Source organism: Scylla paramamosain, chromosome 16 (genome assembly GCF_035594125.1).
Source record: "Scylla paramamosain isolate STU-SP2022 chromosome 16, ASM3559412v1, whole genome shotgun sequence".
Classification (NCBI taxonomy): domain Eukaryota; kingdom Metazoa; phylum Arthropoda; class Malacostraca; order Decapoda; family Portunidae; genus Scylla; species Scylla paramamosain.
Window position 1 is genome coordinate 14,050,709 of NC_087166.1, and position 24,408 is coordinate 14,075,116.

At 44.4% G+C, this 24,408-nt stretch overlaps 2 protein-coding genes across 4 annotated transcripts; one reads left to right on the forward strand and one right to left on the reverse strand.

Annotated features, from left to right (window-relative positions):
* Positions 1–2,111: 2,111 nt before the first annotated feature.
* On the forward strand, positions 2,112–13,292 carry LOC135108093 (uncharacterized). 2 transcript variants are annotated; one of them, XM_064018730.1, is made up of 8 exons: positions 2,112–2,205; positions 2,370–2,520; positions 7,366–7,532; positions 7,687–7,853; positions 8,154–8,227; positions 8,982–9,182; positions 9,303–9,417; positions 13,010–13,292. In XM_064018730.1, exons 2-8 carry the CDS (start codon positions 2,516–2,518, stop codon positions 13,157–13,159), a joined length of 879 nt encoding a protein of 292 aa, XP_063874800.1. In that variant the 5' UTR covers positions 2,112–2,205; positions 2,370–2,515; the 3' UTR covers positions 13,160–13,292. The 2 variants fall into 2 exon arrangements, with proteins under 2 accessions (XP_063874800.1, XP_063874799.1); XM_064018729.1 differs by lacking the exon at positions 2,112–2,205 and having other exon boundaries at positions 2,333–2,520.
* Positions 13,293–13,504: 212 nt separating this feature from the next.
* LOC135108090 (proton-coupled folate transporter-like) lies at positions 13,505–18,603 on the reverse strand. 2 transcript variants are annotated; one of them, XM_064018725.1, is made up of 6 exons: positions 16,604–18,589; positions 16,327–16,428; positions 15,656–15,793; positions 14,930–15,170; positions 14,370–14,475; positions 13,505–14,261 (listed from the first exon to the last, which is right to left on the reverse strand). In XM_064018725.1, exons 1-5 carry the CDS (start codon positions 17,550–17,552, stop codon positions 14,415–14,417), a joined length of 1,491 nt encoding a protein of 496 aa, XP_063874795.1. In that variant the 5' UTR covers positions 17,553–18,589; the 3' UTR covers positions 13,505–14,261; positions 14,370–14,414. The 2 variants fall into 2 exon arrangements, 1 of the variants encoding a protein (XP_063874795.1); XR_010272143.1 differs by having other exon boundaries at positions 14,208–14,261; positions 14,930–15,232; positions 16,604–18,603.
* Between the last annotated feature and the right edge of the window lie 5,805 nt (positions 18,604–24,408).

Genomic DNA, 24,408 nt, shown 5'->3' on the forward strand with positions numbered 1-24,408 from the left:
CAGTCTTTGTTGCAGACATAGAGGAGTACCTCCAGGGCCTGGACTACCTACAGGAAACTAAGGCGGTACTGGACTTCGGGGACATGACCATGGGGATTGGGAACAGAAAGATGCCACTGCAGGAGGAAAGCAGTGATATGCGAGTGTTTGTGGCACGGGCTACTTGCATTCCCCCTATGTCAGAAACCAGTTTTCGCTTCCATCTTAGCAGGAAGATGGAGGGCGAGGATCTGGTCAGTCTATCCTCACACCAACAAATACCTGAAGAAATAGTTATTGGGAGGACTCTGGTTTCACCTGGTACAGAGGAAGCACACGTAGTGGTCGACAATCTCTCTTCTAAACCACGAGAGGTGCCGGAAAGTGCGCTGGTGGGTACGTGTGAGGTGGTGCAACGAGAGGAGTGTACGGGGATCGTGCCCAGGGATCCGCGGGGATGTGACATGGATTTACGGCAGAGGAGCATTGCTGGTCTATAGGAGGAGCAGACCAGAGAGGCGGAACGGTTACTATCACAGTATGCGGACGTCTTCTCTAAAGGGGCCCACGACCTGTGTAGCACAGTCCTCTTTAAACACCACATCAACGTGGGAGACGCCAGACCCATCAAAACGCCACCTAGGAGGATTACGCCGGCTCGGAGGATTTAGATGGAAAAGGACGTGGGTGATTATGATGCTGAGGTATCGCCCGAGGATGGGTTGGCTCCTTTGGGTGCTCCATTGGGCAAGGAGGACCCGGAGGATCCGTTGGAGAAGGAATCTGCACCAGAGGACGCAGCCGCACAGGGGCTGGACTGTGAGGCTTGGCAGGAGGAGTACCAATGAGGAGCGCGACCTCGGAGAACTCGACATGTGCCGAGGTGTATTATTAACTATATAATGGGGGAAAGTGAGGGCTGATGTAAGAAAACTTATACCACGGCAGAGCTTTGCTGACAATAGAACTTCTCTGTACAAATAAGTATTAATGTAAAATATGAATTCTGGCTTCCACACTTTTCCGCTGATGTCAACCCACTGGCAACACACCCATCCAATAACCAACTACTACTCCAGTAATTACGCTGTAGTCTGCTCGTTCTAATATGCATGTTACAACTTTTAAGAGAGAGAGAGAGAGAGAGAGAGAGAGAGAGAGAGAGAGATCTGGATGGTGAGTTTAGTGTGAGTATATGGGTGGATGGATGGATAAGTATGAATGAGTGAATAGATTGGTGGAGGATCACTGGACAATGGATGGATGGGTGGATGGATTAGTGGGCGGTTGTGATTGTGGATGGGTAGGTTTATATGCAGTGGGTGGTAGGGTGATGGGAATGGTAGGTGGATGGTTTGGTGAGTGTGGGTGGGATGATGGACGGGTGAGTGTAGGTGAGTGGGTTAGTGGGTAGATGGGTGGATGGATGGGCGGGTGGGTCTGTAGGTAGTGTGCGGTGGATGGATGGGTGGATGTGGTTGAGTGGATGGCAGGATGAGTTTGCTAATGGAGGTGGGTGGGTGGCTGAGTGAGTTGATGGATAAATGGATGGAGTTATGGCTGTGGGTGGATGGATGTGAGTGGGTGGATAAGGTTAAGTGGATGAGCGGATAGATGTAGGTGGTTAAATAGTTGAACTAACACTAGAATCATGCAAATATTCTTTAAAATCGAAACTGTTCCTCTCTCGTCTTGACTGTTTCTAAAGGCTAGACATTTCGTTGTTATGGGTGTTATTGATATTGTTATTGATGTAGAATTCTTGGTGCTCTATCACTAGCAATGAAAAAGTAGCACTAAAATTAATGGCGTATATACGTAGTGGTAAATTGTGGTGTATATGCAAAGATGTAAAGAGTAATAATATGATGTGTATCCATGACGTCCGTTTGTAAGTTATTGGTTATTTGTATGTGGTTATAATGATGTAAAGTTATTGTGTGTGGTAATGTAACTTCTATTATTGCATATGACCGCGAAGACCATGTGCGAAAGACAGAAAAAAAAAATTAAGAGGTAGCTGTGATAGGGCGCATGTGGGACTCTGTACAGACGATGCAGAATGGCAGTGATTGTCTCGGGTCCAAGGATGGAATAATATATATTTTTTTTTCTTTGTCACTGGTCAGAGGCGGTAAATCTCGTGAAGCGAGCTAGACACGGAGGTGCGTCACCGATTCTCCCATTTCTCCATCTCGTCTCAGTTCCTATATCTTTTTGTTCCAGGTACACGAGATATCCTAAAACCTTAATTGTATTAATTTTTATACTGAAATAAATATATATTTTGATGTTCAAAGTGTATATTATATATTATTTGAGAACTAAAATCACGAACCTTACGGAGAACTGAGACAGTCTATCCCAATGTTAACTTTGTTTACTCCCAGATTCAAGTTAAAAGACCGCGCCAGTTAACACACGTCCACTGAGATCGAGCAACTCTTCATCTGTACTTTACTGCATTTGATTAGTAGCTGGGAACTGCATACGAGGCGATAATCTTGTCTGCTGACTTACGTCTCTCCCAGCAAAGATGAGGTGAGGTTTGGAATTATTTGACGTAGAGAGCAAGAATTATATGTTGATGTATTAAATCTTGTATTTGGCGCTGTTTCATGAATAATGTTGAAATGACATGAGTGTTTTCTTCTGAGGGTTAGGTTAGGGTGAGGTAAATTTTTAGATTTCCACCATAATTCCCCTATCCGCCCTAATCTAGCTGGGGGAACTGCGCTGCCCTGCGCTCCCTCCAGGAATACTAATTTAACCTAACCAAACCTAGTCTAGCCGGGGGTTTGCGCCTTCCTCGACCCCCCTCCCTCAGGGATACTAATCTGGGTATTTCTTGGTAAGCCCGCGTCCCCCATTCCGCCCCAACCCCCCCTAACAAGCTTGGGAGCCTGTGGGGAATCAGGGGTTTTTTGGGGTGATGAAAAATAAGTGAAATAAGGACGTTAAAAATCTAAACACTTTAAACACTTTAAACACTTTATTATGTTTGTCTGTAATACATATATAAGCTTAAGGTACAATTAATTGAAAGACAAACAGCCCATTATGAAGCACAAGCTTTTTGGGCACACTTAATATCTACTTAATACTGAAATGTAAAACAACACTAAACTAAAAATCTAATTGAAGAAAATGTAAAAAAAAAAAAAATTAATAGCAATAACAAAAGATTTAGGGATAAATGGCTTTGCAAGAACAGGAAGGAAAGGAGAAAAATCATAATTATACATGAGAAATAGAGAAAATTGAAGTGGAATCTGATTATAAACAAGCAAATATTAGTTTTGAGAATAATTAAACAAACAGAAATAAATATGTATATATACTAGAGGTTATAAACTATTTTAGTTACAGAGGATATGAACTATTTGGTTACAATACCAAGAAACAAAATAATTGATATTGATAAAAATTGATTGAAGTACAAGATGTGTCAGTATTGAGACAATAAATATTCTTTTAGTTTTCTCTTAAAGATATTTACGCTTAATGAATTTTTTATGTGTGACAGGGTGCTATTCCATATTTTGGGACCTTTATACATTAGAGAGTGTTGGTAGAGAGTTAAGGTATGATGGGGAATCTGTAGAGAATGCCTGTAGCGTGTGGAGTGGTTATGAGTTAGGGTCAGGGTATTGTTGTTGTTGGAATTTATCAATTTGAACATGTATGATGCAATAGAGAAGTTTGATAAGTCAGAGAGTTGAAGGATTTTCATAGATTTAAAGAGTGGAGGTGTGTGTTGGAGGAAGTCACTATTTGTCATGATTATAATAATTTTCTTGTGGAGGATGTTTAGATTTTGTAGATGACATGGGTAGGTAGTGGACCAAATTGGATTACAGTAGGTTAAGTGTGGGTATATATGGGCATAATACATGATTTTCATAATTTCCACTGGAACAAAGTTTTTTATTTTCAGCAATAGAGCTATTGATCTAGATAATTTTAGGCAAAGGTTTGATATGTGATATTTAAAGGTAAGATTATTGTCAAATGTGACTCCAAGAAATTTTGTCTTAGAAACTTGCGTGATATCTTTATCTAATATGGTAAGTCTAGGTAAGGGTTGGTATTTGGTGGTGGTATTTGTAAATAACATGTAGAAAGTTTTAGCTGTGTTAATTGTTAGGCGATTTGCAAAACACCATTCAGAAAAGGCAGATAATTCTAGGTTGGCTCTGTAGATTAGGTCAGTGGGATTATCACCAATCATGTACAAGGTGGAGTCATCAGCAAACTGTATAGTGTTGAAAGCAGTAGAGGCATTGCTGATATCGTTGATATATATCAGGAAAAGAATAGGGCCTAAGATGCTACCTTGTGGCACGCCAAGATGTATAGGTTTGATGGTTGATTTAGAGTTATTGTAGGATGTAAAATGAGATCGGCCAGTTAAATATGATTTGAACCAATTTTCCACACAACCGCGAATACCATAGTGACGTAATTTGTCTATTAGAATGTTTGGGTCAACTGTGTCAAAAGCTTTGCTGAAATCAATGAAAATGGATATTATAGACTTATGTTTATTCAAGGCATCGTGTAGGTCAGAGGTAAACACATTTATAGCGTCAAAAGTATTTAGTCCGGGGCGGAAACCAAATTGCCTATTATTTAAGAATTTTTGTGAATTGAGATAGTTCATGAGGAAGTTCTTCATAATGATTTCAAATATTTTAGAGAACACTGGTAAAATAGAGATTGGTCGGTAGTTTGAGATATTAGTTTTACTTCCCGATTTATGGATAGGGATAATTTTTGCCAGCTTGAATCTATTAGGGAAAACTCCATCTTTTATTGAATCATTGAATAATTTAGAGAGTGGCTCTGCTAGAAGATTTTTGTTCTCTTTGGTTATTTTCACAGGTATTTCATCCGTAGGGCATTTTTTATTTTTTAAGGCAGAAATAGCTTTTACTATGTCATTTCCTGTCACTATGGGAATATTCATGGAATTTAGGAAATTACCTCTGAGATAAGAAATGTGTGAGTTTTGAGCTCTAGGAAGCTGGGAGCTAAGTTGAGGTACAATTTGTGAAAAATAGGTGTTGAATGCATTTGAAATTTCATGTGGAGTGTGTAGGACTGTGTCATTATAGTGTAGTGTGTGGGAGACCGTCTTGTTATTATTATTAATGTTTTCTATTTCGGTAATTAGTTCCCAAACTTTTTTGTGTTGAGTCTAAAATTTTCAAACCTTTGTAGGTAATATTCAGATTTTTTGCGTTTTATTAAGTTATTTAGATAATTTCTGTAATGTTTGTAGTGGTCCATTGTAATTGACCCTAGTTTGTATAGTTTGTACAGCTGATATTTATGTTTTGTTGAATTTATTAACCCCTGTGTTAACCAAGGCTTACTTAGTCTTTTGGATGTGATAGTTTTGGTTATTTTGGGGAAGCAGGAATAGTATATTTTATATAATTTATCCTGAAATATGTCGCAGTTTGTGTTTGTGTCACTGCTAGTGAGGTAGAGATTCCAGTCTGTATTTGATAGGGTCTGTGTGAATTTCAACCGATTTACTCTATTTTGTAGCCTAAAATCAACTTTGTGGTGAATATTGCACACTTTATCAGAGACTGGAATATTGATAAACACTGGAAGGTGGTCACTGATAGGAAAGTGGAAAATTCCAGAAGAGACTGGTTTATTGAAGTTTGTCCAGACGTGATCCAATAAAGATGAATTTACCTTAATATTTTGAATTTCCCTATTCTATCCTAGGCCCTAGACCCCTCCTGCTTGGATGTTAATCTAACCTAGCATAACCTAACCTAGCTGGTGGGGCTGTACCTCCCTTGGACCCCCCTCCCCCACTAGGATGTTAACCTAACCTAGTCAGACCTAACCTAGTGTAACTTAACCTAATCTAACCTATCCTAGCATAACTTAACCTAATGAGGGACCTCAAAAATTATACTGTTATGCCTTACTGGTGTGGTATGGAGATTCTCAGGGTGATGGAGGTGGGTACAGTTTAGCGGCTTCCTTCACAAACACATGGAACCTCTGCCTTTTGTCTGTATATCACATCTTAACCATTGCTCTTGCTAAATATCTCACTTAGTGACTTCTTTTCTTGCTGAACAGTGGCACTGTTAGCTTTACTTCCCTCCACTGGGTAGCCAAATTAACAAATAACAGTGAGCCTCTATCAGAATGCCTGACACTTCTCTAAAACAAATGAAAAGTGTAACTGAATCTACCGTGGAAAGTCATAATTGGCAGCCTCAAGAATGGCCTCACGAGTGGCAGCTGGCGATTGGAGGGATCAGCTGTATAGATACCATGAAATCCTAATGTGCCGCTACCCACAAATCTCAGTTATAGACAAAAGAAAATAATTCCAATGTTTATTCTTGACTGGTGCAGAGCTCACTGAACTTAGAAAATATCAAATTTCTCCACACTCACGAGTGCTTAGAAAATATCGAATTTCTCCACACTCACAAGTGCTATTATAACCATACTAGACGTGTGCCCCCCGATTTTTTTACATTTATGGCAAGGTCACCAAACCATTCTCCACGACATATGAGATTTGTGCTTGTAGGTAACATGGACGTGATATCCAGATTAACCCTAATCTAACCTAAACCATCCTATAGGATCAGGTCTATGGAATTTTCTTGGGGAAAGTGTCCATGTCAATTTTGAAAATAATGGATTTCCCACAGAAACTCAGAGATAAAGTTTCTTAGAATCTAGTAAGGTATGCAAAAATCAAGTTCCCAATGTTGTAGAGTATGGTAGTGTAAACCAAAAATAATACCTAAGGTGTTAATGAAGAATTCTTTCTCCAGCAAAGATTGGGTGAGAGAGAGAGAGAGAGAGAGAGAGAGAGAGAGAGAGAGAGAGAGAGAGAGAGAGAGAGAGAGAGAGAGAGAGAATAATTGATCTGTTTTGAGTCTGATATTTGGCACTGTTTTATGGATCATTTGAAATAACATAATTTTTTATCTGAGAGCCATGTTTGATTAAGTTTGGTACCATCATGATAAAAACATTCATTCTGTTAAATTTTTATATCTGCTCATCTCTGGTTAGATTTAGGAAGATGCAAGCACACATTTGACACAGCATTTCATGCATGCAGAGTCACTGCAATACATTATTGTAATGAAAAACTCAGTATAAGTGGTCATAAAATAGCCTTAGAATCTATTTTGTCAAGATTTGCTAGGGCAGCTCCTCCTCCTCTTCCAATCTGTAATCTCATTCTCCTCTTTCTTCTTTTCCTATAGCAGCTCCTGAATCCAGACAAGGCAGCTCCTCCTCCTCTTCCTTTTTCTATAGCAGCTCCTGAATCAACACATGGCAGCTCCTGAATGATAAAACCTATAATGAATTCCCTTACTCATGCAGCAAGGATAGTGAAGTGAAGACAGAGGCCAAAGTAAAGATGGAAGAGCGTCTGGAGTCAGCCTTGCAGCGCGTCGTTGCTCGGGAGAAACAGAGGCTTGTCCCACAGCTGGAGCTCATGTGTACACTAGCCAGTCAGAAGGAGCAGGTCCTGGCTGCTCTGATACATGGTCTGCATCCATAACTTGTCTGATTCATCTTCAGAATATATTTTGTAGTTTTAACCATTAAGTGACTTTTGTCTGCTGTATTCTCTGGTTGAAACTAAATAATATTCTATAGAGTATAGCAGCTGTTGTCCTAACACTATTCCTTACCCCACAGCCAGGAAGGAGCGGCAGTGTCCACCAGGGGATGCAGGAGATGGTCAGGGCCCATCCCCTGACAGCCAGGAGGGCCAGCTCCACATAGACATTGATGACCGGCAGACTGCTCTCATCAACCACAGAATAGTTAAAGATGCACTGCAAACTGCAGCTTTCAACATCCAGGCACTGAAATATGATATATGTTTAGAGTAAAAATTCATTATCATATCAGTTGGTTATTTTTTTCATCTTATTAAGACCAACTTTATTTCTGAAGTTCATAATATTGCAGTAATAGTCCAACAATTATATATTTAAGTTTCTAATATAAGAAAATCCAAGATGCTGAGATTCTGCTGTAATGTTCATGTGTACACAGTGTCTTCAGAAATCAGACTAATGGAGATATATGCAGCTTCATGATTTTAATTTATCCTATAACCAGAATGAAGATGAATGATAATCAAAGTCCCTCTCTTTTAGTTGCAAGAGGCAGTTCAGAATGGCCTACAAAAGGTGGATGTGGATGAAACAATGGATAATTTAACAGAAAGAGGGTGAGGTGCCTGCCTGTCTGCTGCCGTCATTTGCACTGGTCACTGTGGTGCTGAGATATTTATTTCATGCTTTTGCTTCATTTATCATGTTACACATGCACATTATAAATTTAAGTGGAACCATTTCCTAAAGGTGGGATAAAGTGGTCATAAGAGTCTGTTGGTAAGGATTGACCTCCTGTCAGGACATATTCAGTAAACATGACTCTGACATGTTACCAGTTAGACCAAGATGACTTCCAAGGCCTGAGTGATGTTTGTTCAGTCTTGATGGTTCTGTCACTCAAATATATAATGAATGTTTTCAGTATGACACAGGTCAATATAATGTTTATTTTTGAAGAGTTTATCCCACTTGTAGCCATTCAGTTAGGTTTATGCCCCATCAATAATAATTTTAGCACAGTTGTAATCTTTAATCTGATTTTACCACATTTAAATGGCTCTCACTACTTTCATTACAATGGCTACTAGTCTTATATTATCATTAATCTGTTTTTTTTTCCAGTATCATGGCTAAGTACTTTTTAATGTAACCCCAGCAAGACTTTATATCACTACAATAATTAGGTACCACTGTAGCCCTCAGTTTATCACCCTTGTGTAATCATTAGATATTACATGCTCGAAATTCAAGGTAGCAAAGATTAATCATTCTGAAAAATTAACATTTAACCTGTAACTTACTATTCAAGGAATGTAATTTTTTTGGGGGATGCAATATTCTTGGTGCTTATATTAGTCTGGTCAGCAGGGTGCTCTTGGCTCACTGCAGCAGCAGCCTGCATTCATACAAAGAGCTTGCCATTGTAGAGGAACAAATGGCAAACTTGAACAAGGAGATCCTTCACCTCCACACTAAGTACTCATCCATCCTCAAGAAAATAAGGCCAAAATGGGAGGCATTGCAAGACAAATTCATGCAAGTAGGAGAAGAGAACAAGGTACTGATCCAGTAAGTAAAGTGGAGTTCATTTGTTGAGCCTTGCACCATCAGGCCACTTCTGTTCAAGAAAAGTTTGTATTCATCTTATTTACCATCATATCATACTTAAATAATGCTCTCTCTTGGCAGGATGCGGGACAAAGCAAGAGATAGAGAGGGGAAGATACAGCTGCTGGTGGTGATGATTCAGGGTCTTGTATCAGCATGTGGCTTCCAGTGGGGTGCCTATGAGTATTTTGTGCAGGTAATTTTCTGGTATATGTGGCAGGAGGCACTTTATCTATCTATGTACCAGGCTGGCATGGGGTGGACCAGACAAAACACCACACACTTGCACACATATCATTCACACTCTTAACCCTAGTGGAAGGGAATAGTCTTGTGAACCACCTTACTACACCCCAGGAGCTTAGGCATAGCACAGCTAGCCACATAAATCCAAAACAAGGCCCTACATAGCAAAGTTAGACCTTGTAAAACAATATTAATATATTGTTGACAGAAGGGGAATTGTAATTGGCCTCTAGCCATCAAGTAACTGATTGGTAAGGCAAGCTTAGCAGGCAAATGATAAAAAATAATAATAACCTAACCTACTTGGTAGCAGTCTTAAAAAGCTCAATAGCCGACTGGAAATTACGTTATGAGATCAATCAGCAACAAATAGAACAGTAGGTAATGACATCAGAAATGAAGTGAAGCAAAATTTCGTGGCATTGTACATTTGGCTCCGAGAATTTTGGTACACGTCACAACAAAGTGAGGGTAGCGTCTGGCATAATCACAGCAGAGCAGAAAATATCCCAGCATTGTCAACAACTTTTCCATTCCTATTACTGTAACCTTAGGGATATCTCCTGCTCCCCCTATATGGTCATGCCAGATATTGTCCTCGCTTGGTGTGATGTGTACCAAAATTCTTGTAGCCATCTACACCCTTCATTCTGGTTTATGCAGTTGTGAAGGAGTGTAGAGGAAGCAGTCCAGTGAGCCACCTTCAGGCAAACAAGCCCAACACTCATGGTAGCTGAGCAATCATCATTCGGGCATGGTAGTCTCAATGAGCTGAGTTCAAGTCATGCCAGAAGGTGGCACACCTTCAAACATCACCAGATGGCTGAAGAATGCCCACATGCTTCCTATCAAGCCTGCCTCTGACATCAATTGCATCAGAGAGCTCTTGAAGGCAGCATGAACTTCTGTAAAGGTGTCTGAAAATCTGCCTGCACCATTATGAGTGGCATCCAATTATCCGAGTCTTCATAAAATAGAAGGGGAACAACCATCTAAGCCTATTATAAAAGAGTTAGACTGGGAGGCCCTTCTAATGGGAGATGCTGAAACCAAGGCATGCACCCTCACCACCAGGCTCCTTGCCCTCCAACAGCAGCACGTGTCCAGCCAAGTATATCTCTCCAGGCCTGGTGATCCCGCCCGGTTTGGTTTTCACTGCAGAGCATTTGTCGATGCCAAGCATGCTGCCTGGATGAGGTACAAGACTTGTTCCGTCATGCAGGAACAAGATGCTGCACCGAGAGGCATGTAAGATGATGATATCCATCGTCCATCTACGGATGGGCAAGGAATTAGCTAAGGGAGGACAGAAGGCAAAAACTCAGTGGCCCAGGTGTTGGCAACAAGACCTGGTGGAATCTGGCAAAGGAGCAGCAAGTAGCATGTCATTGTGAGACTCTTCCTCCACTCACCAGACCTGATGGATCCTCTGCCATGAGCAATGCAGACAAGGCCACACTCTTCACTGAGCTTTTTGCCAACAAGATAAAGGTTGATGACCTGGCACAACCTGTAGCACAAGCTGCCCCCAGAAACTAACTGCACTGCACCACTGTCTTGGTGATGGCAGAGCAGGTTGAGCGGCTACTTGGTGCAGTGGATGTGGGTAAAACCGCAGACCCAGATGACGTCAGCCCATGGCTCCTCAAGCACTGTGCTAGAGAGCTGTCAGCTCCTCTCACCACCGTCTTCACATCTTGCCTGAGGGAGAAGTGGCCCTCAGTATGGAAGGAAGTGCGTGTGGTCCCAGTCCACAAGAAAAGCTCAAGGTCTGAGCCCAGCAACTACAGACCCATCTCCATGCTCTCAGTGGTGAGCAAGTTGCTGGAGCAAATAGTGTCTGCTGTCATCTGCCAACACCTGAGTGAGAACCACCTCCTCTCAGATAGGCAGTTTGGCTTCAGGCCTGGCCGATCCACAGCAGACCTCCTCCTCATCCTCTCCAAGGACTGGTAAGATGCCCTGGAAGAAGGCCTGGACACCCTTGTGGTGGCCCTGGACATTGCTGGGGCTTTCAACAGGGTCTGGTATGTGAGTCTCATTGAAAAGCTTTGTGCCAAGAGTGTCCAAGGTGACCTGCTAATGCTGCTTGAAGATTACCTCCAGGGCAGGACCCTTCAGGTAGTAGTCAACAGGCAGTCATCAGGGCCTTCACCTATCTAGGCCTCAGTTCCACAAGGCTCCATCTTGGGCCCAGTCCTATGGAACATATACATTGATGACCTCCTCCGGCAGCTGTCATCTGTGGCAGCATACACCGATGACTGCACGCTCTCCTGCTCCTACTGCCGCCTGCACAGTCAGTGTGCCATCACTGAGCTGAACAGGCAGCTTGGATTGGTGGAGCAGTGGGGAAAGATGTGGCAGGTTAACTTTGCTCCTGAGAAGACGCAGGTGATGGTCATCTCGTGGTCCCCAGGTGCCTCACACGCAGTCTCAGGACAGCTGTGTTTTGGAGGCAAGACCCTGCCACTCCAGGATTACATCAAGATCCTGGGCGTGTCTGTGGACTTCAGCCTATGCTTCAATCATCACATCGCTGTTGTTGCCTGCCAGACCTCTCTCTGAGTCTCTGCCCTGTGCAGGATGGCGAACACCCTCGACCCAAGGGGCATCCTCACGCTATACAGGGCACAGATACACCCATGTATGGAGTACAGTGCCCTGTCCTGGATGTCGAGTGCCACCACCCACATGCAAAGACTGGATGCTATGCAGTGGCGAGCCCTGTGCTTGGTGGCCACCAATGAGGACCAACAGCACCCAGCACCAGTAACAACACTGGAGCACTGCTGGGACGTGTCGGCACTTGTGGTGTGCCACAAAACTCAGGTGCAGAGGGTCCCCCACCTTGACCCACTGAGGCTGCTGCCACACACAGTGCAGAGGTGCACCAGAGCTGCAGCCAGTAGCGACGAGCTAGTGAAGGTGCCTCGATCTTGCTCTAGCCAACACCAGCACACCTGCACAGCCAGGACTTTGCAGCTGTGGAACATGTTCATGGTGGCCACTCCCCAAGTACAGGACATGTCCACACACCAGGTGAAGCTGGCAGCCCACAGGTGGTGTAGCACACACCTGTCCCCACTGGCACTTTGATTTTTAGTCTTGCATTAATATATTTCATCATTCTGTATTATTATCGTAATGTTAACTATGTATAGTGTTATTCCCTGTAAATAATACTATCATAGGCTTCTTAAATAATTCCATATTCAGCATGGAATTTTAAGCCTTTTTGTAAATATTTGTTTAAAAAAAAAAAATTGCCTACCAATGCTGTAGGCTAAGAACATGAAAAGTATGAGTATTTGAGTCTTTCAGAATGATGATGAGGATGATGATGATGATAGTGTCAGTTGTACGAGTACCAGTGCAAAGAATCCCAAGGAAGATTTTTTTAGTCAGAGAATTAGGTAGCAACATAGTATTACATATGTAGATTGACATACAAATAGAATAGTTGAAAGTAGACTAGACCAAGTGTGTTATAAGTTTTGAGGGTGTGTGTGTGGTGTGTGATGCACCTTCTCTTTCCTTAGGTGATGCAGTTGTGTGATGCAGCAGTGATGCACCAAGACACTGCCAGGCAGAATGCCATCATAAACCAGATTTCCAAGATTCATGAGGAAAGAGAAAACATAGGGAGCAGAAGCACGCTGAGGGAAATGCTAAGTGCCAGCAAGCCTTGATGCAGATTACTCTTAAAGGAATACCATTGTAATGATTTTATTTTAGTTATACTCTTAATTTTTAGGTGTGGGTGAATGGAATGGACACATATTCTGCTTTTATTTCTGAGCTCGGTATATATATATATATATATATATATATATATATATATATATATATATATATATATATATATATATATATATATATATATATATATATATATATTTTTTTTTTTTTTTTTTTTTTTCTTTAAGAAGTTATAGAAATGTGCCTTACAGTATATTTTAATACTAGTTTCCTATTCATCTCTCCAATTTATGTAACTATAATTTCTGTTCTTGGAGGAAGGTATAGAAATACCAGTTTTATTATTCATCTTTCCAATTTATATAACTATAATTTTTATTTTAAGAGGAAGGTATAGAAATGTGCCTTAAAGTATATTCTAATACTAGTTTTGTCATTCACCTCAAACTCACATAGCTGCATCAGTCTATCTCACAGTGGAGAGTTATAATACATTTGTGGTGGAAATGGAGAAGAATGAGATGGTGTGACAGATAAGCTTAAGTGGGGTAGAAACTATGACTGTCTCTAAGAACCATAAATTTCTTGCAGCCCCTTTTTTTACAATTTATTCCTGTATGACTTACATAATTAAGTTATTAGTGTTCATAATGATAGTGTGGTGTATTTGTTGAATCTCTCCATTCCTTCTATTTGAGTGTTTTATTTCATATATTTTTCTTGAATCACAATTGAGTGAGTATATTTTCTCAACATCTATGCCACACAGCCTCAAAAACCCACTTGCAAGCTAATTAAATCATAATACAGTAAGTTTGACATCTTCCCTATTCATTTTTCTTATAGATCCTCCAAAAAAAAAAATAACTTTTGATTAAAAGTGAAATACCTAAAAATAAAACTTCTGCTAACTTCCTATTACAGACTCTGAAAAAATTGAGTAAAGACAAAATGCATGCAGCTATTTTTCAGTAAATCTTCCCAGAATAAATTGACAATGCCGTTCCGGGCACACACCTCAATGCTGCCTTCCCATGCCAATGGAGGGTGTGCTCATGCCCCCTTCTCATCTGCCACACTCATGTCCACTATCTGGAAGAGGTGACCAACAGATTATAATGTAACATGACACATCCTGAAAGCAAGTATTCTAAAGCAGTCACACTAATTACATAAACCATAAAGACCCAATTTATTTACAAAGTCCCATTCCAAGTATGCTGTAGAGGGTGCACAGATGTATCCTCAGCCTTCTTCCTCTTTAGAGCCAGTGCTGGGTGGAAAAGGGAAAGCAGTCGCCAGCCATCTGTAAGTATACTCAGGTCACCGGGGATGTTTACTACATATACTGTGTTTGTTTTAGTATCTGTTGTAACATTGCACCTGTTCTACTCAGTAGTTTGTGTGTATCTTCAATACTTTTATTAAATTGTCATACTGTTTCAGATCACAAGTCAGTAAAGACTTTGAAAAACATAAGTACACCAAAGCATGTCTGTACAAGCTCTTCAAGGAATCTTTCTTCCTCCTTACCTTATATTCATAGGATAACAGCAATTTTGATCATTTGCTTTTTGTGTTTTGTCTCTAAAGCCTGTGTTCTTGACAACTACTCTCTCTACCCTTTCTTATTTCTTTCTTTTAACTGCAACATTTTTTTTTTCTTATGAAGTGCATCAGCTTTAACAAAGGTAGTGCACACTGACAGATATATATATTTCACAGAGCTCAGATTCAACAAGACTGTTCCATAATCTCACGTGTAGATGCAGCAGATGACCAGAGTGAGGGCGGCACTGATGAGGAACACAGTGCCAGAGAACACATTCAGGGTCATATTATAGATGGGGGTGTAGACCAGAGAACTGATGATGGGTGCCAGGGATTCTAAAATGCCCACTACAGAGAACACAGCTCCCAGTTCGTCTGGTGCCACCAGCTTGGAAAGAGCGCCACGGGAACAGGAGATGGTGATGCCTCCCCCTGCTGAGAGGGCCACTGCTGCTGCCACACAGGTGAAAAGGAAATGAATCTTATTCTGCCCTTGCAGGCTTGTTGAGTGCCTGCAAGATTATAGGGAAACAGGATGAGCTTGACGTTGGTAGAGATAAATATAACAGCACTGATAAACCAATGCCTCTTTTTCTCCTCTTCCTTCACTTTCTCCTTCTGTTACTGACATTACATGGTACTAACACCACCACTACTTTTCTTTATTAAGAGGGGCACTGGCCAAGGGCAACAAAATTTGTTAAAAGAAATATATCCACTGAGGTACCACTCCCCAAAAAAAGAGCCAAAGGGATTAACTAAAACTAGAGGTGTCTTGAGATTTCCCTCTTGAAAGAATTCCAAGTCATAAGAAGGGAAAAATATTGAAACAGGTAGGGAGTTCCAGAGTTTACCAGTGACTACTATTACCACTACTACTACTACTACTACTACTATTATATATTACTACCATTGTGAAATTAGCTGCACCTCACCTAAATAGAGGATCCACTGCTGGTTCGCTGTCCCAATTAACAATCCCGAGAAAACATGGGAGGCTGCCCCGCTGAAGGCCAGTATGGTGTCATCAATGTGCCAGCGGAGGCTAAGCAGTGGCACCAGCAAACAGGCCGCTGTTCATCCCACACACAGTTCAGTGAGTCAGATATGTATACATAGATCTGCTGCTACACTAATTTTTTTATCTATTCTTATTTCATGAAAGAAAATTTTTTTTTATCTATTCTTTATTTTTTTATCTTTTATTTTTTTTTATCTATTCTTATTTCACTGGCCAAGGGCAACAAGAAGTGTGAAAACAAGCCCCACTGAGTGCCAGTCCCTAAAGAGAGGTCAAGAAAGATCATCCAAAATTAGAGGATAGGTGTCTTGAAACCCTTCTCTTGAAAGATTTAAAATTAAAGGAAGGTGGAAATATGTACAGAAGCAGACAGCGAGTTCCATATTTTACAAGAAAAGGGATGAATGATATGAATACTGGTTAACTCTTGCATCAGAGTGGTGGACAGAATAAGGGTGAGAGAAAGTAGTCTTATACAGTGAGGCTGTGGGAGGAAGGGAAGCATAAACAAGACAGTTACTACATGCATACATACATTATTTAGTGCAGGCCTCATCCCATACACGTGGCCACACTTTTCCTTACCTAATATGCTGGCACAGGAGTTGCAGATCATCCAGGGCGTGAACTGATTGTAGTCCCACTTGAACTTGGCTCGAGTGTACAGCACCATGAAATTTATGGTTCCTGAAAGCAAGAAAACACGAATTGTCATAACTTACACCACCTCAACCCTGTGTGTGTGTGTGTGTGTGTGTCGTAATGGATCTCTCTCTCTCTCTCTCTCTCTCTCTCTCTCTCTCTCTCTCTCTCTCTCTCTCTCTCATACACATTAGCTGTGAAGGGTGTCAGCCATGCTCACCGAAGGTTATCATGTAGAGGAAGATGCAGCAGATGTGGCCCAAGATGAGCGCCCTCCCGCCCGCTGGCCGCTGCCGCCCCACTGCCGCCAGTGATTGTCGTAGGTGATTCAGCGGCGTCGTGCTCTTCCCTTCCTGTGTAATCCTGCTAACCTGTTTAGGTCTTTCCTCCCTGAGCCTGATCACAATATAAATAAAGGCAAGCAAGTTTGTTATGAATTCCATCCCGAATACAGCGACGTATCCTCCATGGGAGAAAAGTGCTGCTCCAAGAACGTTGCCAAAGGGGAGCGCCGCGAACAGTGCCATGCCTGCGAGGGAGAGGCGCGTGGTCCGTCCCCAGTCACCAGAGTCCTCGCTCACGTAGGCATAGGAGGCCATGAAGGTTGCCATCATCCCCCCAGAGAGGCCAAAGGGAATGTAGGCCAGCGTGACGTAAAAAGGCTGCAGAGACCACCAGTAGGCGTTGCAGCACAGCCCGAGGGACTTGAGCGTGGAGCCAACTATAGGGAGCAGCAGCGGCAGGCGGCGGCTGCGCGTGTCGCTCCATGTGCCCAGCAGCAGCATGACCAGGGCACCAGGCAGTAGCTCAAGGATCTGGCAGTACATGTTGTAGTTTGCGGTGAGCCTCTGCACGGAGGCTTGCTGTGCTTTGTAATTGCCAGTGTCCAAGTTGCGGCAGACATCGAGGGAATACTGGAGCTGGATGGAACACGTCTTGTCCACTAGCATGTTGGTCTTGAAGATTAGCTCAATGGAATAACTCATCGCTAGCAGAAACAGCGCAGGCTCCACCGTCACAAACGACAGACAGCGGCAGAGTCCCGTGCGAGGCGGCGGCGGCTGCGGCGGCCGCTGCGGCAGAACCTTCGTTAGAGCAGAACTGCTTCTCTTGGCCCCCGACGGCCCCAGCAGCGGGCTGGCTTCGTTCGTAGGATCCAGCAGAACCATTGTATAAATATTTGTTAGAAAGAGATTAGTGTTCAAAAGTAATTCAGAGCAGTTATGAAAATATCACATGAATAGGTTTCCGATATCTTTACACGTTCTTTCTGTCAAATTGCCACAGGTTTGTGGCAGACATAACGCCGCCTTTCCCGGTGTAAAGTACTGATTGAACAGAGTCCAGATGAGCGGAAACACGCAATGCGAAGCTAACGGCGGCGGTCGCTCCCGCAGGTGGCAGTGGAAGGGTGGACTGGCGGCGGTCACTCCTGCAGGCGGCGGTGGGAGGGTTGACTGGCGGCGGTCATTCCTGTAGGCGGCGGTGGGAGGGTGGACTGGCGGCAGTCACTCCTGCAGGCGGCGGTGGGCAATGGACTGGCAATGGACGGTGCCACAAGACTACTCTCCAAGGTTGCCTCGCCTCACCATTGTTCGCCAGGTGAAGAGGTAATTATCAAAAAAACAATGCCGTCCACAGCCCACAGGAATGCCGAAAATATGAGTGACGCCAAATAAAAATAAATAAATAACAACAACAATACTACTACTACTAATAATAATAACACTAATAATAATAATAACACTAATAATAACAACAACAACAATAACAACAACAACAACAACAACAACAACACCCACAACAACAAACGTTTTCATTCCATCAGCATGACACGAGCCTTTTGCTCTCACCCCTCTCCCCTACAGCCGCCATCCGTCACATTCGGTGCGTATCTTAACAGCACAACAATGGAGGTACTAATATTATCTCCTTATCACTCTCACCGTTCTCTCATCTACGCCTTGTATCCGGACATTACTGAGATGAGAGGGGCGTTGGGGGAAGCTCCCTGGCAGGGTGAAATGACTAAGTGAATGATGGGAGACCGGGATCAGTGGCTGGGGGTGCATGGCTGCTCTGCACTGATAACTGTTGCCGGTGTGTGGCGGGCGGCATGACTCACTTGTTCATTGAAGATGTTATTAAGATTTACTTCATAACTTCTTCATCGCTGCTGCAGAGAGAGAGAGAGAGAGAGAGAGAGAGAGAGAGAGAGAGAGAGAGAGAGGCGATCACCAGCGAGTCGAATACAGTCGTTTCGCGTTTTCAGAACAAGGATGCCTTGATTACACATTGGCCTGTATTCAGAAACGTTTTGCTCTCTCTCTCTCTCTCTCTCTCTCTCTCTCTCTCTCTCTCTCTCTCTCTCTCTCTCTCTCTCTCTCTCTCTCACACACACACACACACACACACACACACACACACACACACTACGATTATTTTCATTAAGTCACAGAGATGATTAGCCGAGTTCTGAAGGGTTTTCCTCCTCTTATCAATGTTGATTTTTTTTTCATATGTCGCTAGAACAACTTGTGAATAACCCAGGAGACATCCCATCTGGCCCACAAGCTTTGTCTGGCCTCAGAACATTGACTTATTCCAGGGGCAGAGAGGGTTATCTAACACTGGGATACCGACACGTGTGCTGACATCATAATCGTGACTTGTTCCAGGGGCAGAGAGGGTTGTCTAACACAGGGATACTAACGTGTGTGCTGACATCACAACCTTGACTTGTTCCAGGGGCAGAGACGGTTGTCTAACACAGGGATACTAACGTGTATGCTGACATCATAATCGTGAAGGGTCTGTGCTGGTTTAAGTACTCTTTCAAAGTGAATGTTGAAATGTTCATCAGTAGTGACCTCTCACTATCGTGATCTGACACATTCACATTACTTTTCCAATTAACAGCTTGCCAAACTCTTCCGTCACCTTTTATCTTGTAGCAATCTCTCCCATTTACCCAAGTTTTCCCTCTCGTTTTCTGTAACCTGACTTCCGCTAATTTTACAACTAATAGCACACTTATATATTTCATGGGATAGCCTGTCAGCAGATTCATTCACGTTACTCTCATCTCGAACATCCATATCAATATGGCCAACAATACTTTCAAAATATTGTTTATCATTGTCGGTAAAACTCTCAGGGTAAGGCAATCTTTCGTTACATGATTAAGTAACCCCTTTACTGCTGTTCAGAAGCGTGCGTTCAAATCACCTGTGATAATATAACCATCCTTTATATGGCAAGAATGCATTTTTTCTTGTACAGCAGCAAATGGCACCCTCCACTCGGCGGTGTGTAGCAAAACACAACACGATGCGAGACACATTACTGAGCATTCTCTCTCACAGACGTCACTGTTGTGTGCTGGAAGAGAGGCACCAAGAGAAAAGGGTTACGTCGCCTTTATTCCAAAACAGGACGCTGTCGTCTGCTAATGCCATCTGTCTGCCCATATATCATTAACCTCAGTCTTGTAGATCTTATGCAGCGCCCCAGTGGCAGGTCCTTACCGCCGCGCCAATATATGACGCACTACTTGGTGATCCTGCCTGAGAAAGAATCATTCAAACCCTGCCTGAGAAGGAGTAATTCTAACACTGCCTCAGAAGGAATCGTTCTAACCCTGCCTGAGAAGAAATCATTCTAACCCTGCCTGAGAAGAAGTCATTCTAACTCTGCATGAGAAGGAATTATTCTAACGGTTCTACCAAAACGAACAATGAGGTCTCCAATTAATACGTATCTATCAATATCATCAGAGTTCTTTACTTTTCTTGCATGGAAGCGAATGATACATCTGTATAATACGGAGAACCTGCAGGAGATGTATAACAAAAGCCGAATAAAGGTCGTGATTTGAGATAGAAATTAATCAACAATTGGTCTACGATACTCATTTCAACACACTCCACGAATTTTGCAAGAGTTTGTGATGAGCAACACACCATGCACCGCCTCGCCACGATCAGGATTAAAGGATATATTCTTTGATCCTGGCTGCAATGGCCTTCCTGCCTCGCTGCGGTGACTCACGCAGATGCTCCCTGAAAAGGTTTTCAGCTCCTTTTCCTTACGTGGTCCAGCTGAGAAAACTGCTGTCTCCACGCATCCATGACAACATTGTCACGATGTAATTTCTTCTCCCCTGATATTTCACATCCTCTGTTTTGTGGTCACTATTTTTTTCTCTTTCTTCAGCTTCTCGTACACGTTTCGATTCTGCTCGGGCACTGGGCTGAAGATCCTTTTTTTCATGTAAATTATCTCCAAATGTTTTTAGAGATGGTGCGTTCCTCATCACGTCGTCCTTGGCGTTTCGCGTTGCCATGACAACCATCACTGAAGGTCTCTCCCAGCCTCCGGTGTGACACAATCTGGTCAACTGCAATTTTCTCCCACACCTTCTCGATCTTGGTAGTAGTAGTAATAGTAGTAGTAGTAGTAGTAGTAGTAGTAGTAGTAGTAGTAGTAGTAGTAGTAGTAGTAGTAGTAGTCTATCTAATTACTGGAAAATGCCCGGAATACTCTGAAAAATGAGGGAAATATCGATGAGAGACACGGAGATGATAAAGGTCTGGGTCTCGACTCTCGATGACGTCATGTTTTCATGGTGGGCTGTCAACGAGGCTGCACCTTTCAATTTATCTGGGCCTTATTTGCCCACACACGCCACACAAAGCCATGCATGCTTCAGCACACGCCCACATACGTCTATACATGCCCACATGCAGTAGTCGAAGTCATTCATACACGCCCATACGTATTCGTACATCCATACACACACCCACATGAAGTCATACATGTTTCAACACGCGCCCCACACAAGGAGATACACGCCAACGCAAGCCCACACACCAGCACGCATTCACAGGCATTCATACATGCCTATACTTACCCATATATCCATACACACACACACACACACACATAAAACCACACATGCTTCCACACACGCCTACGTAAGATAATGCACGCCCACGGACGTCCACTTAAGGCCACACGCACCCACAAGCATTCATACATGCCTAAACGTATCTATACATCCGTACACACGCCCACACACATCTGTAGCAAATAATCTAGTCAGCCATAGAAACATCCCATTTTCTCTCATATTCAGGGTACACTAAAACTTACGCGCTTCTCAGAACCAGTAATGTAAACACAAGTCACCGCTCCAAGCACTCCGTTTTCTCTTATATGTTTTCAGCCTCCCGTTCTCTTTCTACTGCACAGATTTTTCGTCTTTCATCTCTTCTTCCTCATTTTTTATACATACACATTCTGTGCACGCTTTTCGACACATACGTTACACGTCTTTTCTATACATCATATTACTCCTTTCTTCACACAGACATACACACACACATTCACTCTCTTTGTCCATATCTTTATGTAAATAATTTTTTTATGTTCAGTATTTCTTGTGTACATGTTCATGTTTTTGTTAAATAAAGGAGAGAGAGTTTAACCAGTCTAACAAGTGGCTATAAATACAACCTTAGCTGGTGAACAAAAAGAGTTAAGAGATTAAAGGACTTGCAACTGCTGACGGTTACCTGTCGGTTTTCTCTTCTCTATCTCTGGCGAGTTAAGAGATTAAAGGACTTGCAACTGCTGACGGTTACCTGTCGGTTTTCTCTTCTCACATTCCTGGCGGCTTCCACCTAGATCACTAGAAATGGTGACTCGGAGTTAGACCGTAGTGGCCAGCTCCACCAATGCTGTGTCCCAGGTTCTTTAGCACTATAGCGTCGCCACAGCTATAGGTACCTAGCCCAGGTCAGCCCCCGCCTGACACGGACCACCACGGCCAAACCGCCACCCAGCCTGGCCCAGCCGTGACCCACCGACGCCACCCAGCCCGGCCAGCCGCCACGTGACACACACACACCGTCACCCAGCCCAGCAACCGTGGTCACCGCCGCTGCCTCGCCAGTCACCAGCCACCCTCTCTCGCAGCTGTGACTCACCACGCCTCGCCAGCCACCCAGGCCACTGAGGCCACGCTCACCTGCCGCCTCACCACCGCCACCAGGTCCTTCCCTCTCCTGCTGCCGTGACCCACCGCGCCAACTCCACCTGCTGCCTGGTCACCTGCCACCCCTGCCACACCTGCTGCCCAGCCTCCATCACCACCACAGCAGCAGCAACACCTCTCCGGCTCACCACGCACGGTCACCGCCACCCGGCCGTGACCCCACTGGCCCTGATTTCGCTTCTCTACAACAGGGCGGCGCCCCCTGCACCGGTACTCCCGTCTTCCGCTCGACAACAGGGCGGCGTTCCCTGCAACGTTCCTCCACCAAAGTGTTAGTGCTCCCGACCGTCCCTCCCCTCTCCCCCGTCGTCCACCCTCCCCCTGTGTGTGTTAACCCCTGCCCCTAGAAAACTCCCTAGTGTGCATCAGCGTGTACCAACCCCCGTGTGCCAGACACCAACACCTACACATACACGCACACACACACACACACACACACACAGACTACACACTTCGTTCACGGCAGTGCGTTCCAAGCCGTAAGTGCGAGTGTGGTAAAGTACGTGCCTAGGACCATCGCTGTCACACCCTCAGCACTGCACAGTGGCGCCCAGCAGGCGTCCCTTGCCACCTCTCACTGGCACCTGGCGCCGGAGGAGCCCGCGCCTCGCCGACAGGCGTCACTACACCCTGCTCCACGACTCGCATAACAAGCCACCAGGCCCCATCGCACGCCAGCAACAAGAAACGGCCATGGCTCCACCGGACACCGCCTCCCCAGCTCCCCCCTTCAGGGCTCCAGCCTTCAACAGCCACGACCCCAACATGTGGTTTACCATCTTGGAGCTGAACTTCAAGGCAAACAACATCACTGAGGCCTTGAAACAGTTCACTCACGCCTGCACTCTCCTGCCACCCGAGGTCCTCTTGCAAGTCTCTGACGCCATCGCGAAAGCCCCCTCTTCGGACAATCCCTACGACGACCTCAGGCAAGCCGTCCTCAAACGCCTTGCGCCAGACCTCGCGCAGCTGGCTGACGACTATATGTCGACAGTTCCGTCGGCAACGCCACCGTCTTCAGTCGCCACTGTCACTAACACAGCAGACGTCCAGCAACTCACCCACGTTGTGTCGCAGCTGGCCCTGCAGGTCAGCGCGATGCAGGAACAACTAAATACCCGCCTGCGTCGCCGCCCACCGTCGCCTCGACGCCCTCGCTACCGCTCTCGGTCGCGTAGCACTACACGCACCCCGGGCGTCTGCTACTACCACAGCAGGTTCGGTAGCGAGGCCATTAAGTGCACCCAACCCTGCACTTACAACACCACCCCGGCGTCAAACTAAACGGGCGGACGTTCACGGCGCGTACGATCCGCCAGCCCAAGTCACAGCTACTTCACGTCTACGACCGACGCACCGGAATTAAGTTCCTCGTCGACACCGGCGCTGAGGTCAGTGTCCTGCCTGCCACAGACAGCCAGAAGAGGTTGCCTGTAACCACGCACCTCTATGCAGCCAACGCCTCGAAAATCCCTGTGTACGCGCGGCAGACACTACACCTCGAACTCAACCTCCGCCGCTCCTTCGACTGGACCTTTTACGTGGCAGCTGTGACCCAACCCATCCTAGGCGCCGATTTCCTACGCCACCACGACCTCTTAGTCGACTTGAAGCACGGCACGCTGCTGGATCGTCTCACTTCCCTGCGGACCCGTGGCCTAACGGCACCTGGCGAGAGCACCGGACTCTCCGCAGTCTGCCGAGATAACCCCTTCGCCGCCATCCTCAAGGGTTTCCCAACACTAACGCAGCCATACTCAGCCACGCAGCCAGTGAAACATCACGTCCTGCACTACATAGAGACCACCGGACCACCTGTTTTCGCCAAGGCTCGTCGCTTAGCACCAGAACGCTACAAACAGGTCAGGGCCGAGTTTGAGTCTCTGATGCAGCAAGGCATCATCCGCCCAAGCTCCAGCAACTGGTCGTCTGCGCTTCACGTCGTCCCCAAGAAAAACGGTGACATA